General features: G+C 32.7%; 1 protein-coding gene across 1 annotated transcript in view; it reads right to left on the bottom strand.

The window, feature by feature from the left end:
* The window catches only part of LOC143042555 (location of vulva defective 1-like), a 56,737-nt gene that overhangs the window by 13,206 nt on the left and 29,014 nt on the right, over positions 1 to 14,517 (bottom strand). Inside the window, exons 13-23 of the mRNA XM_076214935.1 lie at positions 14,165 to 14,319; positions 13,148 to 13,754; positions 12,560 to 12,680; positions 8,153 to 8,415; positions 6,060 to 6,240; positions 4,781 to 4,876; positions 3,655 to 4,257; positions 2,801 to 3,343; positions 2,164 to 2,201; positions 1,652 to 1,812; positions 711 to 897 (exon numbers count right to left, since the gene is read on the bottom strand). Coding sequence (XP_076071050.1) covers positions 711 to 897; positions 1,652 to 1,812; positions 2,164 to 2,201; positions 2,801 to 3,343; positions 3,655 to 4,257; positions 4,781 to 4,876; positions 6,060 to 6,240; positions 8,153 to 8,415; positions 12,560 to 12,680; positions 13,148 to 13,754; positions 14,165 to 14,319 — 2,955 coding nt within the window. The remainder of the gene's footprint in view (positions 1 to 710; positions 898 to 1,651; positions 1,813 to 2,163; positions 2,202 to 2,800; positions 3,344 to 3,654; positions 4,258 to 4,780; positions 4,877 to 6,059; positions 6,241 to 8,152; positions 8,416 to 12,559; positions 12,681 to 13,147; positions 13,755 to 14,164; positions 14,320 to 14,517) is intronic.

Raw genomic sequence — 14,517 nt, 5'->3', positions numbered from 1 at the left:
TTTAAACACTTTAAAATAATGTACTTATGCAATGCTTACGTGCAATGTTGATTAGAGGATTTTTCGTTTGTAATATCTCAGAAAGCAAATTTAGAAAAGTCTCGTATACATTTAGAAAAGTAACGTATATATATTTCATTTTGTTAGTGAATTCATAATCAGTAAGTTCTATTCACTTGCAACATTTCATGAGTAGTCGAAATATTGCCAATAACCGTACACATGCACCTGATATAACTTCATTTTGCTTATATTTAGTACAAAACAAAACTTTGTGTTTCATTATTTACACTTAAACCATTTCCAGAATACACACAAGGCATTGGACAATATTTTGTGTTCATGTAAGCTTTATGACAAAACTGTGTACTATCTTCTCCAAATTATAGCCGCCCTTCTAACAATTTTAAGCGTGTAAATGCACGATGGTTTTTATCTTAGATTTTCTTGTGCATATTGCTAAACTTTTTATTAACGATTCTATATCATTTTTATAGTCGATCGCTTTTTTGCTACCGTACGATTTGTATTTATCAAACTAAAGTTGTTTTACTTTTCCACAATTGTGTTCAATTTGTTCACAACATATCTGGATATTTGAGACAGACTTATAATCAACGATTCTGAACAAATGTTATAAAATGCAGAACACTTAATCAACATCTTAATAATTAAAAAAGAAATTATGTCTTATATAAAAATATTTTCACCTGTATATTGATGTTTTCGCGTAAGACAAACTTAAAAGAACTTCCAACTTTTCTGTCCTTTATCTTCGAACCAATATTTTGTTTGCTATACGGTATTAAAAAACAGTTGACGCCTATACTGTAGGAATAAGACAGGAATGGTACTGTCAGGATAATCAATGTTTCACCCGACCTTTCATAACCAAATCTATTACAAAACAAGACAATAGTAAAAAAGTATACCGTATTACAGTTCTATATACTATTAGTGTTATTCTTTATCAAAGACCATTATGCATTAGTGGTAGAAATAGCGGGGAACTGCATTAAACAAGATAACTTTTTACCAACAATATATTAAATACAATTTTATGGGGCTATTTTTAAATAAATCGACTATTAAATCCTTACTATACCTTTTTGTCAAGCGATTGCAGAAATACAGAATTCAAAATATTTCCCCCATTTTGCTATATCACAAATTTAAATTAGATTTAAGCAAAATAATAACTATTGAATTGATTGAAGTCACAACAATAGCTTTACTAAGACGAAAATTATTATATTTAAAGTATACAACAATATCCAAATATTGGTTGAATATCACATTATAGCTGACTGACAATTCAAAAAATTATTATAAAAATATGATTTGAAACCGTTTGATATTTGAAATACGATGAAAGTCCTTTACAACTGATTTTCTACTGATTTGTATAGTTTGTTTTTATGTGGTACTGTTAGGACACTGTCCCAGGTTCCTGGAAAGGAGAATTGATTAGCCCTGCAGCTGTACCAAGCAAGGAGCCTACAATTTAGTGTTTCTCGTTTATTACTGTATATTATATTTGTTTTTCGTTTATTTTTTGTTAACAAATAAGACACGAATTGCTTACTGTGTTTATATGATGCTAGTACGTTTCTATAATTTTGATATGTAAGAAAATAAATGCTATACATACAAGTATTTGGTTGCATATCGTTGGCGCTTGACATTCAAACAATCAAGCTGGACATTCAGCTTTTTCCAACGAATCAATTTGATCATCAGTTGTACTAAGACTTTGTTGTTTTCGAATTCGCCTTTTTCAAGTTTACTGGTTGCACTGCATAGTTTCTCAATCTAGTAAATTTTTCATATTAAATCAAAATAAATATATGAAAAGAAACAACCCTTCAACCGGCCAACAACATATGGAATGATCTATAGATCATTGTTTTAGAGCAGGAATGATGCTCACATTGTATTTACAGGTTTACCTTCAGGTGCAATGCTTGTTCTGACTTCGTTGTTTAAGGATGTTTGCTTGTCATGTTTTGAAATTTTTGTCATATTTTCGGAATCCTCTTGATTTCTCCAATTGAATGCCTTAAACAAATTTGCCCATTGACCCCCATTTTTCTTTAAATAAATCATATACATAGTTTTTCAGATCTGAAAATCGTCAATGATAAAGCTATGTAAAATACTTACACGATTCTGAAGTTTACCATCATCTTTTTCTATCATTTCTAAAACAACCATAAAATTAACACTATACTTGTGTGGCAACACTCAGTACATTAAACAATCTATGTTCTACTACTTGTCTTAATTTACTTGAAGACAGATTAGCACCTAGATGACTCAAAGCGATTTAGACGCGCACAAGCTTGAAAATACTATAGTTAATGTATTTACCAATCAACAACAATATAGCTAGTTTTTTTCAGTTCATTATCACAACCAAAATATCTTTAATTAAATCATTATTAACACAAAATAAAACTTATTTGTTCTTTCACTTACATCGTACATGGCGGGAAATCTGCTTAAAGTGGTATATTAAAACAGGATGTCCCATATATTCATGAAATATAATATCCGGCAACGGATGTAAACAAATGCATTATTATTCATTACACCTTTATATACAAATATAAATATGATTCCTATGTCAGGTTTTTTTTTTTGGTGTTGTAATTGTTTTTCTTAGAAAAGGTAGATGAATTGAATGATTTTATACATAAAAAACGGCAGTGACAAATTTAGTTTCAGACGTATGATCTTCTTTTGAATATTCCTAACAAATCAAATAACTATAATTTGGATTAAGGCGCTTAACACATACCTTGTAAGAACAATTTGTTTTTTATCCACTGTATGAACTTGTTGATTTTTACCCATAAATGGTTGTTCAAATCTTGATCAAATTGAAGAACACCTTTGTCTAGATCGCTTTTGACGTCGTTAAACGAGAATGTCAACAGTGATATAAAAACGTTGACCAAGGTTATTGACACACTGAATGTATAGAGTCCAAAATAAAATTTGACTAAAACGTCGTCGAATGCTTCTGTGTTATACTTTTTCATAGATAACAATACAATTAAAAGTGTGTTCATGGTTTCAAACATGTTTTTGAACATTTCGTCTTTACGCCCTATGGTGAGCCATATCAACGCGGCAAATGCAGTTAGTTCTAGAACAATTATCACCATGAAGGCGACAATTGCTCCTCTAGCGATTTTTAATGATGAAATCATCTTGAAGAAATGATAATTGAACTCAAGGGGTGATAGAAGATCCAAAATAATGATAAATAATAACATTGCTAAGGATCCTTGGTAAGCAGCATCAAATTGGTAGACCTTTTCGAATGATATGTAACGACCTGAAAAAAATCATAATAAAACAGTGACAAGTGTTCATGTATAGCATAACACATACTTTATTTATTCTTAACGGGATTGACAATTTTAGACGTAGCAGGACCAGTAAAAGATTGAGTAGTAATCATAGACAATAAAATAATTTAAACTGAAAAGTTATTATAAAAAAATAACTATAAACACGTTTATGTGCACAGTAAGGTAAATATTGTATTATTTAAAATGTATATAAACTTAGTATTGGGTAGATGTTTATATGAAACATCACTGTCATTAAAGAGTTTTACATGCAATCACTTACAGTAAAACTTACCAACACTTTCTCTAAGAGATGTGATCACAGAAATCGTAGCATCAATCCTTAAAATATAGCATATTATGGCAACTGCACCAAAAGATAACTCAAAGAATTTCGAATATGTGTGAACAAGTAAAAATGCATTCATCCGATTACTGAATAAGAATACAAGAAACAGTACAAATCGAGCACACCAAACTAGTACAAAAAATATCTGTAGCACTAATATAACAAAGTCTAAAGAAGACTGGTATGGATAAAAGCTAGCAGACCATACATGTTTGGTTAATGTTATGCTTCCTGTAGTTGGTAATTCAAAGACAAGTTTAATTTGACTAAATAATCTTGAGTTTGCGTTATAAGTCACTAAATCTAAAAATAAAACTCTTGTTCTGTAATCTATCCAATCATGTTCTATAAGATCATCAATGTATTTTGATACCAGACTTTGCTTTGGACCAAGGTCTACATAATAGCCACCAGGTCCATATGTACCATGTTCTCCAAAATATGTCAAATCTCCAGCTGGATCAAGGGCATCAAATCGATAATTTAGGAAACTATAATGATATTCTTCATTTTCGTCAAAGCAATCTGATTCATTGTAATCTCTCCAAACTAAAAGAAAAAAAAAGACAGGTAATCAACCTAAATAATTGTTTTTTTCAAAAAAGTAATAAATAAAAGATATCATTACTCATTATCCATATATGTTCCTCACTGCTGCTTTATACAGACGAACTTGCATTATATAAAGAAGAATGTATGGTATGATTGCCAATGATACTCTTACGGTCCGTCTGACTGTACAACCTCCAACAATTAGCTAAACACCTACCCCCGCATAGCTTGATATAATCTTTTGTATTGTTTATTTTTCACTGAAACCTGTATATAACAGTTGTCATTCAAAATTGCCAAAATTCACGTTAAAGAAGTTGGCATTAAATAGATTTAAGATATGCAACTAAATAAACTCATCATAGATATCAGGATTGAAATTTGATATTTCCACCAGACGGGCGTTTTGTCTACAAAAGACTCATCAGTGACGCTCGTACCAAAGAATGTTTAAAAGGCCAAATAAAATACGAAGTTGAAGTTTGTTTTTAAACATTTATACAAAATCAATTGCACATACATGGACAAAAGTTGGCGGTCTCTTCAGTTTCTTCAGAATAAGACGGAACACATCTCCGAATAGTATCTTGCGTAATGGCTGGTCCAGTACAATTACCTATAATGCAATAACTATTCGTATTACTAATTATTAATTAGAAGTTGTATGCAGATCCTATTTTACCTGTGTTCAATTCATTCTCAAATATACTGACCGACCTTAGAAACGCAATACTAGATTATTTTTTGTTATTTTTGAAATTATGTGTCACCGTCAAAAGCGATGACTGCCTGTTACAAACGCCAAAAGTGATTGTCAGAATGGTCAACAAATTCTGGTTGACATGTTTTGGGTTCTGTTTTACACCTTCTGATTTTGCATTTGTTCAACCCATTAATTGATTTTGGCAATTATACGGTTGGACCTTGAAGGCTTTAAAGGTTTTCCTTCAGTCGATTCTTTGGCACTTCAATTAATGGGAAACATGTATAGAATGCATCTGTACGCAATGGCATTCGACAATTTGATTAGCAGTTGACGTTGCGGTCGTAAATTTGTCTGGCAAATGACGTTACGTAATCAAATTCTGTTGACGGTCCATTGTCACTACATGTTGATCTGTTGCTAGCAACAAATCTTGTCTACTTGTATCGTTGTCGGAAGATCAGTAGGACGAGATTTTGAAGTCATACAGAATGGTTGCAGCATGTTTATGTTTTCCTGTTTGCAGTATTCTTATTGGCTGATTCAGTTTTTTATTTCTCAGTCTTGGCGATATGGAGATTCAACATTTTTAACTGATTTAAGTGTGGCAAAGGATTGAAAGAATTGTTTCACAAAGCAAAAAAAAACTGAAACCATTTTTCATGGGTCCCAAGTTTCGCTTTGAGAAATTCGTGCGACTTCAAAAATTCGGTCTGTTCATAACCACTGGTAAGTCAGATTTTGATTTTTTGTAAAGAGAAAAAAAGTATGGTAAGCATGAAAAGTAGTTGTAAGAGAATCAAACAAAATTTGGTAAAAAAAAATCAACAAAATGAGTGTTGCGTTTTAAAGTCGTTCAGTATAGTACAAATTCGGAGGTATTTAATCCTAAGATATGGAACGGACTCTTGTACTGTAAAGAAGACATGTTTTGAACATCCGATATCTTTCTTCTTATTCTATTGTTCTTAAAGAAATTGTATATACAGCATGTGTTTTAAGCATGTAAAAAATTAAAGCAAATTTTCAATGGGAAGCTTATAAAAACGATTCATAAAAAATGACAATAAAACATAAAATGAAACAAAATAGTTACCTTTTACTCGTAACTGTCGCAAGCGTGTTAATGTCAAACGATAGTTATATGCATTTAGAAGAAATCTCTGAATATATGCGGGTCTCAGTAATTCATCGTTTTCTGTTTCCCACCACTTTGGATAAACAGCTCTAGAAAATGTGGTCTTAATGTAATCAGAAATTTCACTTGACGAATTTGGCTGCAATTAAAACAAGTGTAAGGTTAGCTCGTCAATGTCTTAATTCAATATGAAGCTTGCCAATTAGCAAGAGGAAAATAAATTGTTAACATTTTGAAGAAACTAGTGGCACGCAGAAAAATATCCGCATATTGGTTTTTTGTAAAGAGAAAACTAGAGGCTCTAAAGAGCCTGTGTCGCTCACCTTGGTCATTGTGAATATTTAACAAAGGAAGCAGATGGATTCATGACAACATTGTGTTGTGGTGATGGTGATGTGTATGTACGTCTTACGTACCTTACTGAACATTCTTGCTGCTTACAGTTATCTCTTTCTATAATGAACTTTGCCCAGTAGTTTCAGTGGAAAATGTTAGTAAAAATTTACAAATTTTATAAAAATTGTTAAAAATTGACTATAAAGGGCAATAACTCCTTAGGGGTCAATTGACCATTTCAGTCATGTTGACTTATTTGTAAATCTTACTTTGCTGTACATTATTGCTGTTTAAAGTTTATCTTTATCTATAATAATATTCAAGATAATAACCCAAAACTGTAAAATTGCCTTAAAATTTCCAATTTAAGGGCAGCAACCCAACAACGGGTTGTCCGATTCATCTGAAAATTTCGGGGCAGATAGATTTTGACCTGATAAACAATTTAAAAAATCAGGATTTCCTCTAAATGCTTTGGTTTTTGAGTTATAAGCTAAAAACTGCATTTTACCCCTATGTTCTATTTTTACCCATGGCGGCCATTTTGGTTGGATGGCCGGGTCACCGGACACATTTTTCAATCTAGATACCCCAAAGATGATTGTGGCCAAGTTTGGATTAATTTGGCCCAGTAGTTTCAGAGGAGAAGATTTTTGTAAAAGATAACTAAGATTTACGAAAAATGGTTAAAAATTTACTATAAAGGGCAATAACTCCTAAAGGGGTCAATTGACCATTTCAGTCATGTTGACTTATTTGTAAATCTTACTTTGCTGAACATTATTGCTGTAAACAGTTTATCTCTATCTATAATAATATTCAAGATAATAACCAAAAACAGTAAAATTTCCTTAAAATTACCAATTTAGGGGGTAGCAACTCAACAACGGGTTGTCCGATTCATTTGAAAATTTCAGGGCAAACAGATCTTGACCTGATAAACAATTTTACCCTGTCAGATTTGCTCTAAATGCTTTGGCTTTTGAGTTATAAGCCAAAAACTGCATTTTACCCCTATGTTCTATTTTTAGCCATGGCGGCCATCTTGGTTAATTGGCCGGGTCACCAAAAAAAACTAAACTACTAAACTAGATACCCCAATGATGATTGTGACCAAGTTTAGTTTAATTTGGCCCAGTAGTTTTAGAGGAGAAGATTTTTGTAAAAGTTAACGACGACGGACGACGACGACGGACGACGGACGACGGACGCCAAGTGATGAGAAAAGCTCACTTGGCCCTGTGGGCCAGGTGAGCTAAAAAGTGTGGTAAGCATGAAAAGTAGTTATAAGACAATCAAACAAAATTTGGTATAGAAAAATCAACAAAAGTGTTGCGTTTTATTTAGATTATTTATATGTTTCATTAAGCTATTAAATATAAAAGCTCTGTAATTTTAAATTCTACATTAAAACAACTGCTCCTATGCAATTCTCTTTTAATATCCTGAGCAGCTGATCGCTTCTTTTTCTAAACGCTTTCGTTTTCGTTTTTCATGTTCGACTACGTTTCCTGATACGGACCCTGCTAGTTTATTTTTAAATCACGGTCGGGTAGCTTTCAGGATTTCGATATCTATTCGTTGAAGGTGTTCTGGTTATTTTTTCTTCTTCATAAACCATGTCGTGAACTTAAATCGACAAAAAAGGATGCATGACAACTTGTTATATGAAAACAAGACTGAAAATTACCAAGAACACATTTAGATTGTCTTACTGTATTGATTGTAGAAAGAGTATTTAAGATATGTTGGTTTTGCAGATATGCAGAAGAAACATCATTATGTGAACAGATTGCTGCAATGAGTATCACATAAAGAAATATTCCTATCCAAGTGCGTAGTTTGGTCCACAGTCTTGTGTCTGATTGAACAGTTTTACGGAAAAGTATTTGCTCTTTGCTCTCGAGTTCATTGCCTGGAAATAAGGGATAGTTGACTCTATTGTGGTCATTGTTTGTTCTGCACTGTGTATATACATCTGTAATAAACATACAGGAGTGCAATATTTGCTAATCTAAGAAGAATCTATAACTATGACTAAAACTATTGCTTTACTTTAAGAAATATGTATAGGACCTGCACATGGTGTATATATCTCCAAGTTGATAAGATATTCCAGAGCTTGCGTATTCTATCATGATTTCATTGTTACAGGGCTGCTGCTAACATGCCCTTCAGTGACTCATCGAATTAGGCTTATCACCAAATTTGAACTAACATGAGCAACACAACGGGTGGCACATGTGGAAATGAAACTACTCACTCTTACGGAGAACTTGAGATCACCCGATTTATTTAAAAGGGGTTCGTTTTACACTTGGTTAAGTTTTATGAGTTGCGATCATTAAAACATAAAAACATCATTTTGAATTTTTGGAATGCAATGAGCCCAGTCTGATATAAAATAATTTCAAAATAATATTCACATAACCAGAGTAAATCATTTGAATATATAACAGTGAAAAATTAACCATATACTTAAGTCATTCACACCAAACTGTGAGCAATGTAAAGGACAAGGTACGATAAGGCCTGTTTTTGCTCCCCCTTACTTTCTCATTTTTCTAAATATATTAACATTATTTTTTAACATAATAAGCTTTCCAAAATGAGAAAATAGGGGGGGGGGGGGGGCAAAAACAGGCCTTATCGTACCTTGTCCTTTGTTTTCAATTAATTTATGTAATGAGTATAAGATTAAGAACTTTCCATTTCTAAGTAGCAACATTCCAGCAGCACCTGCATACGGGGTATATATCTCCCAATTGATACGATATTCCCGTGCTTGCATTATCTATCATGATAGAGGGTTGCTGCTCACAAGGAAGCTATTAAACCAAGAGTTCCAAATGATGAAGTTGAAATCATCCCTTCGTAAATTTTACGGACGCCATCACGAGTTGGTTGACCGTTATGGAATAACCGTTTCACAAATGATATCGGATATGTTCCTTACGTCGTCACTACAATCCCCTTCCCTTTCATGAATGTCACCTACCGAATTAGACTATTTACCGGATTTGTTATCACATAAGCAACGCGATGGGTGCCACATATGGAGCAGGATCTGCTTACCCTTCCGGAGCACCTGAGATCACCCCTATTTTTTTGGGGGGGGGGGGGGGGGGGGGTTCGTGTTGTTTATTCTTTAGTTTTCTATGTTGTGTCATGTGCGCTGTTGTTTGTTTGTCTTTTTCATTTTTAGCCATGGCGTTGTCAGTTTGTTTTAGATTTATGAGTTCGACTGTCCCTTTGGTATCTTTCGTCCCTCTTTTAAGAAGATTTGGTATGATTGGCAATGATACAACTCTCACCACGAGACTAAATAACCTAGAAGTTAACACACTGTTTGACATACAACTTACTTCTGTATACGTTAGGCATATAGTAATTCTTATTTTATTTGAGGAATGGGTGGGGTAGATATAAATAATAATAATATATGGTATGATTGCCAATGAGACAACTCTACATAAGAGACCAAAATGACACAGAAATTAACAAAAACAGGTCACCATATGGCCTTCAACAATGAGCCCAAACCGCATAGTTAGGCCCAAAATGACAATATAACACAATTCAAGCGAGAAAACTAACGGCCTTATTATTGTACAAAAAAAACAAACGAAAAACAAATATGGAACACATAAACAAACGAAAACCACTGAATTACGATCTCCTGACTTGATACAGGCCCATACATATATACACAATGTGGCGGGGTTAAACATGTAAGCAGAATTCATCCCAACCCTCCCCTAACCTGGGACAGTGGTATGACAGTACAACATAAGAACGAACTATAAAAATCAGTTGAAAAAGGCTTAACTCATCAGATGGACAAAACTACACTAGGTACAGACACTTGGTACAGATCTGAGAGTACTCGCAGTTAACGGACAGCTACTTAAAAGCCACCAACAACTAATACAAAAATCATGCATCTTAGACTAAATTATCAATCCGTACACATCCATTATCCAAAGGATTTAGTGTAAAAATCGTCATAAACAGTTGGTAAAAAACATGACCTTGTGCAATACAAAGATACAGGTATCGACAGATTGTAGATCCTGGAATATGTATAATATAGCATAACATACTAGTAATATATAGATATTAAAGTTTGAATTCTAAATCTCCTTACACAGGGGTTTGATTCCCTCAAAAAGAAGAGGGGGTCAAATCAACATTGAATTAAAAAAAAAAAAACCGTTCCTGCATGATATTGAGAGGAAAAATAGTTTACCAGGGAAACCCCTCTTTCACCAACAAAAGCTGAATGTTCGATTCCTTATGAAAACCGTTCTAATGATTGGAAGTATTTGAGAGTTCTAAAGGTTTCCCGATTACGCAGGTTACAACAACGAAACAAATCCCGATTGAAATGTTTGTGTTAACGCAGGAGTACAACATTTTTAACTTTTCAATATCTTCCAATATTGACGTTTTCTTGCAGATGCTATTCAATTAATTTCTGTACATGGTTCTGCTGCCAAAACCTAGTAATTCGAGAAGAAATTTCCAAGTGAAAAATGTCATTTGCTTTTTTCTCAATCGATTTATGAATTTCGAACATGCTATACTACTGTTGGCTCTATATAACGACGATTACCAAGAGTAATTTCCGGTAGAAATACAGGATATAGTTGTATACAAAGGAGAAAAGAGAGTTTGGTGCAAAGCTATCACAGAAGTAAAATGAATATATACCCACAACAAATTCTCCATCCTTTACAAATTTTTGTTTTAGATAACTGGTCTATAAACTCATCATAGGGCGTTTTGTCTACAAAAGACTCATCAGAAGCGCTCAAAAACAAGAAAGTTTAAAGGCCAAATAAATTAGGAAGTTGAAAAGCATTGGTTTCAGAAAATCTGAAAAGGTTTTGCCAAAATAAAGCTACGGTAACCGTTTGCTAGGGTGAAAAATCCTTAGTATTACGATATATCGGAAGTTTGCACATAAACATTGGTATTTCACCTAATAAATTATCCTTTATATTAACTTTTTTCAAAACTTTGTATTTTTTCAAATACTAAGGATTTTCTACTCCAGGAATAGATTACATTAGCTATATTTGGCAAAAAATTAAGAATTTTGGGTTCGCATGCTCTTAAACTTCTGACTTTTTTTGCCTTTTTAACATTTTTTTCCGAGCGTCACTGATGAGTCCTTTATAAACGTGAGTCTGGAGTACAAAATTTCAATTATGGTATCTTTGATGAGATTGGTATCAATGTCAATATCTGTTTTTTTCTTAAATTTTCAATATGAAATTTATGTTCTGAATTTCTAGTTCAAGAGGTGTACTTTGACCATCCATTGCATGTTACCAAAACCTGATTTGAACGACGTGTTTTAAATATTGATGTTTATCATAAGCACATAGTAGGGTTTCGTTAAAGTGTTGATGACACCAACACCTCGATGAGATTTGCTCGATTTGACCACTGCCTTAGTTTACAGATCGCCTAAATAGAAATCAATATTTCATTCTTTTGGCTTAAGTCTTCAGTTTTGAATGTAGTGCTATTTAATTTTAAACTACTAGTGTTATCTTTACCGGTAAAAGTCTTATTTATCACTTTCATTTTATTTTTTACTCGGCTCCGTTGTGTGATTAAAGAAGTTAATTACCGGTAATTTGGTTAGACAAGACACATTTCTTAATACCCAATTGCAAACTATCAAATCACTGTACATGACTAATCAATGTATCTTAACAAGAGTAACTGCTGACCCAGCACATAAAATTCATCCTAGTAAATGGAGGGGTGCATACAGCTTCTATGTACTGCTTTTAAAACTTAATTGATATTTTGCTATGTTCCTTGTTTTCTCTGTTTTCTTCAACTGATATTTGTGTGCCCTCATTATATGTTGTCTCCCTTTTCAAGTAAAATGCGTTCCTCTTTAATAGATATTTAGGTCCCTGTCAGTCATATAATGCTACAGGTGTTTCTGTACTTCTATACAAAATTGACTTTGAGAGTTTATGAGGAAGGTTCATGAGGAAAAGCTGTTCGGACACATTATATCTATACAGTGGTATTTCATTAAAATAGAACATACTAATAGCACGTAATGAACTAATAATTAAACTCATGAACTTACTCACCCTGTCCTGAATTGGCATTGCTAAAGTTGTCTCCACTTGGTATTGGTGTTGAAAGATCAGATAATTCCTTGCTTCCAACACGTTTACATATACAAGCTATCACTGCAGCTATTATTATTGCCTGAAATACGTCGTTTACAAGACTGCATGAAAGAAATAACGATAACAGATTTCTGTATTGTTCCATTTGATTTAAACCTTCAAGAATTATGTTTATGCAATTATATGCAGTAGCATCACTGCTTGTGAACTCTATTTATTATCTTGTGGTCGTTTGATTGTTGTCCCTTCTAACGATAATTCTCTTCATGAAAAATTGTTATGATAGATTTATTATCAAAACGAATTTTGTTCTGTTTCACTTAAAACAAAACAAAAATGCCCCTTATGTGAATATAATTAATCATTTGGAAAAATTATAATACTGTTAATCGAAAAAAAAATTTAAATATGTTTAGTTATCGCTATATACCGATAGCTATATTCAGTCATGATATATATATATAAAATAATCGAATACTTAAAATATTCCCGTTTTGTAAATTATGTGGCATTGGTTTTTTTTTTAATGTTGAAAAAAATATTTACCTTTAATGGCTCCAGTATCAGAACACTTTGACATACAGAGAGAAGGAACGATGTCATCCATTCCAAGGTTTTATCTCCTCCCCATTGAAGTGAATACAGGAACACAAATGTTCCACTTATCACGACACATAATACTATAAATGCATAACCAATGAAGATAAACCACCATGGTATATAACATCCATAACATACTTCACCTCTAAATTTCCTTTTTCGAAAAATTAGAACCAAAATTATGCTTGGCAATAATGCAATTATTCCAGACATAAGTCCCACATAAAACTGTTTGAAATTCAACTTGAGTGGTCCTAAAATAATACTCTGTGTCGTTTCAACATCTGGCATGTCATACCACATAGCTGATGACACCATTGAGAGAAAAAGAATTGTTGTCAAGCACCATAGTCGTTGAACCCTTGTAAATCGGCTAAACTGTGGTCTTTTGACAAGGGAAACCCATAGATAATCATCAAATAACTTTCGTCGACTTATGTTATAAAACAATGTATCAGTTTCAACCTCATCTTCGTTAAACACATTTGAGCTGCACCATAGCAGCCCCTTTTCACTTTTCAGTGATAAAACTTGTCCACACAGAAATGTATACCTGTGACATGTAAACAGTGTATGGTTATACAAAATATATCTTCTGCTCATCTTTGAATGATGCATTTATTCATGTTATTCATTTAAATGTATGTGACAAAAATTGGATACAAGTATTCTTATATTGTAAACTTTGAAATGTTAGGGAGAATCATTTGTGTGTTGAAAGTTTCAAAAAGTAATACTTTTACAGAATGAAAACTGAAATTTATGATTTTGATTTTTAAAAATGTTAACTAAATAATGATTTTAATCAACCAATTTAACTTTTTCAAAGGAAAGTTTAAACATGGTTACTAGATGCTCGTGATAGTGTAACAAAATGGAGTCAATCTTATTTGCTTGACTATTATTTTAAAACTATAGAGTTTTGTATGGTATACAACTAAGCACTATATATGTGATAATTACCGTTGTAGAGTATTTGCTTTGGTAATAGATACTTTTAGGAGATGCCACTTCGTATGACCATCAGCGTTGTCATGCCAAATTTGTATTTTCTTTATGTTTCCAATGTCATCTTCTAGTTTTATTGCAAAGTGGGATGTTGTTCCGTTCTTGAAATTCTAAAAAAAAACACATGCTAAATTATAAGCACCATTGGAAGATATAAAGGGGACAATTGAATATCTAAGACTGCGACAAAATGTCGTTAATGAGTTGAGACAGATATGTTGTATAGGTCAACAAATTTGCGATGGTAACCGTAACTTATTTAGTGTTCTTTCAGTCGTTCTTTTTAACTATTTAAGATAAGTTTTTGC

This window comes from Mytilus galloprovincialis, chromosome 8, assembly GCF_965363235.1.
Source record: "Mytilus galloprovincialis chromosome 8, xbMytGall1.hap1.1, whole genome shotgun sequence".
NCBI classification, from domain to species: Eukaryota; Metazoa; Mollusca; class Bivalvia; order Mytilida; family Mytilidae; genus Mytilus; species Mytilus galloprovincialis.
The sequence above is the reverse complement of the archived record's forward strand: the minus strand, read 5'-3'. Positions and strand labels throughout refer to the sequence as shown.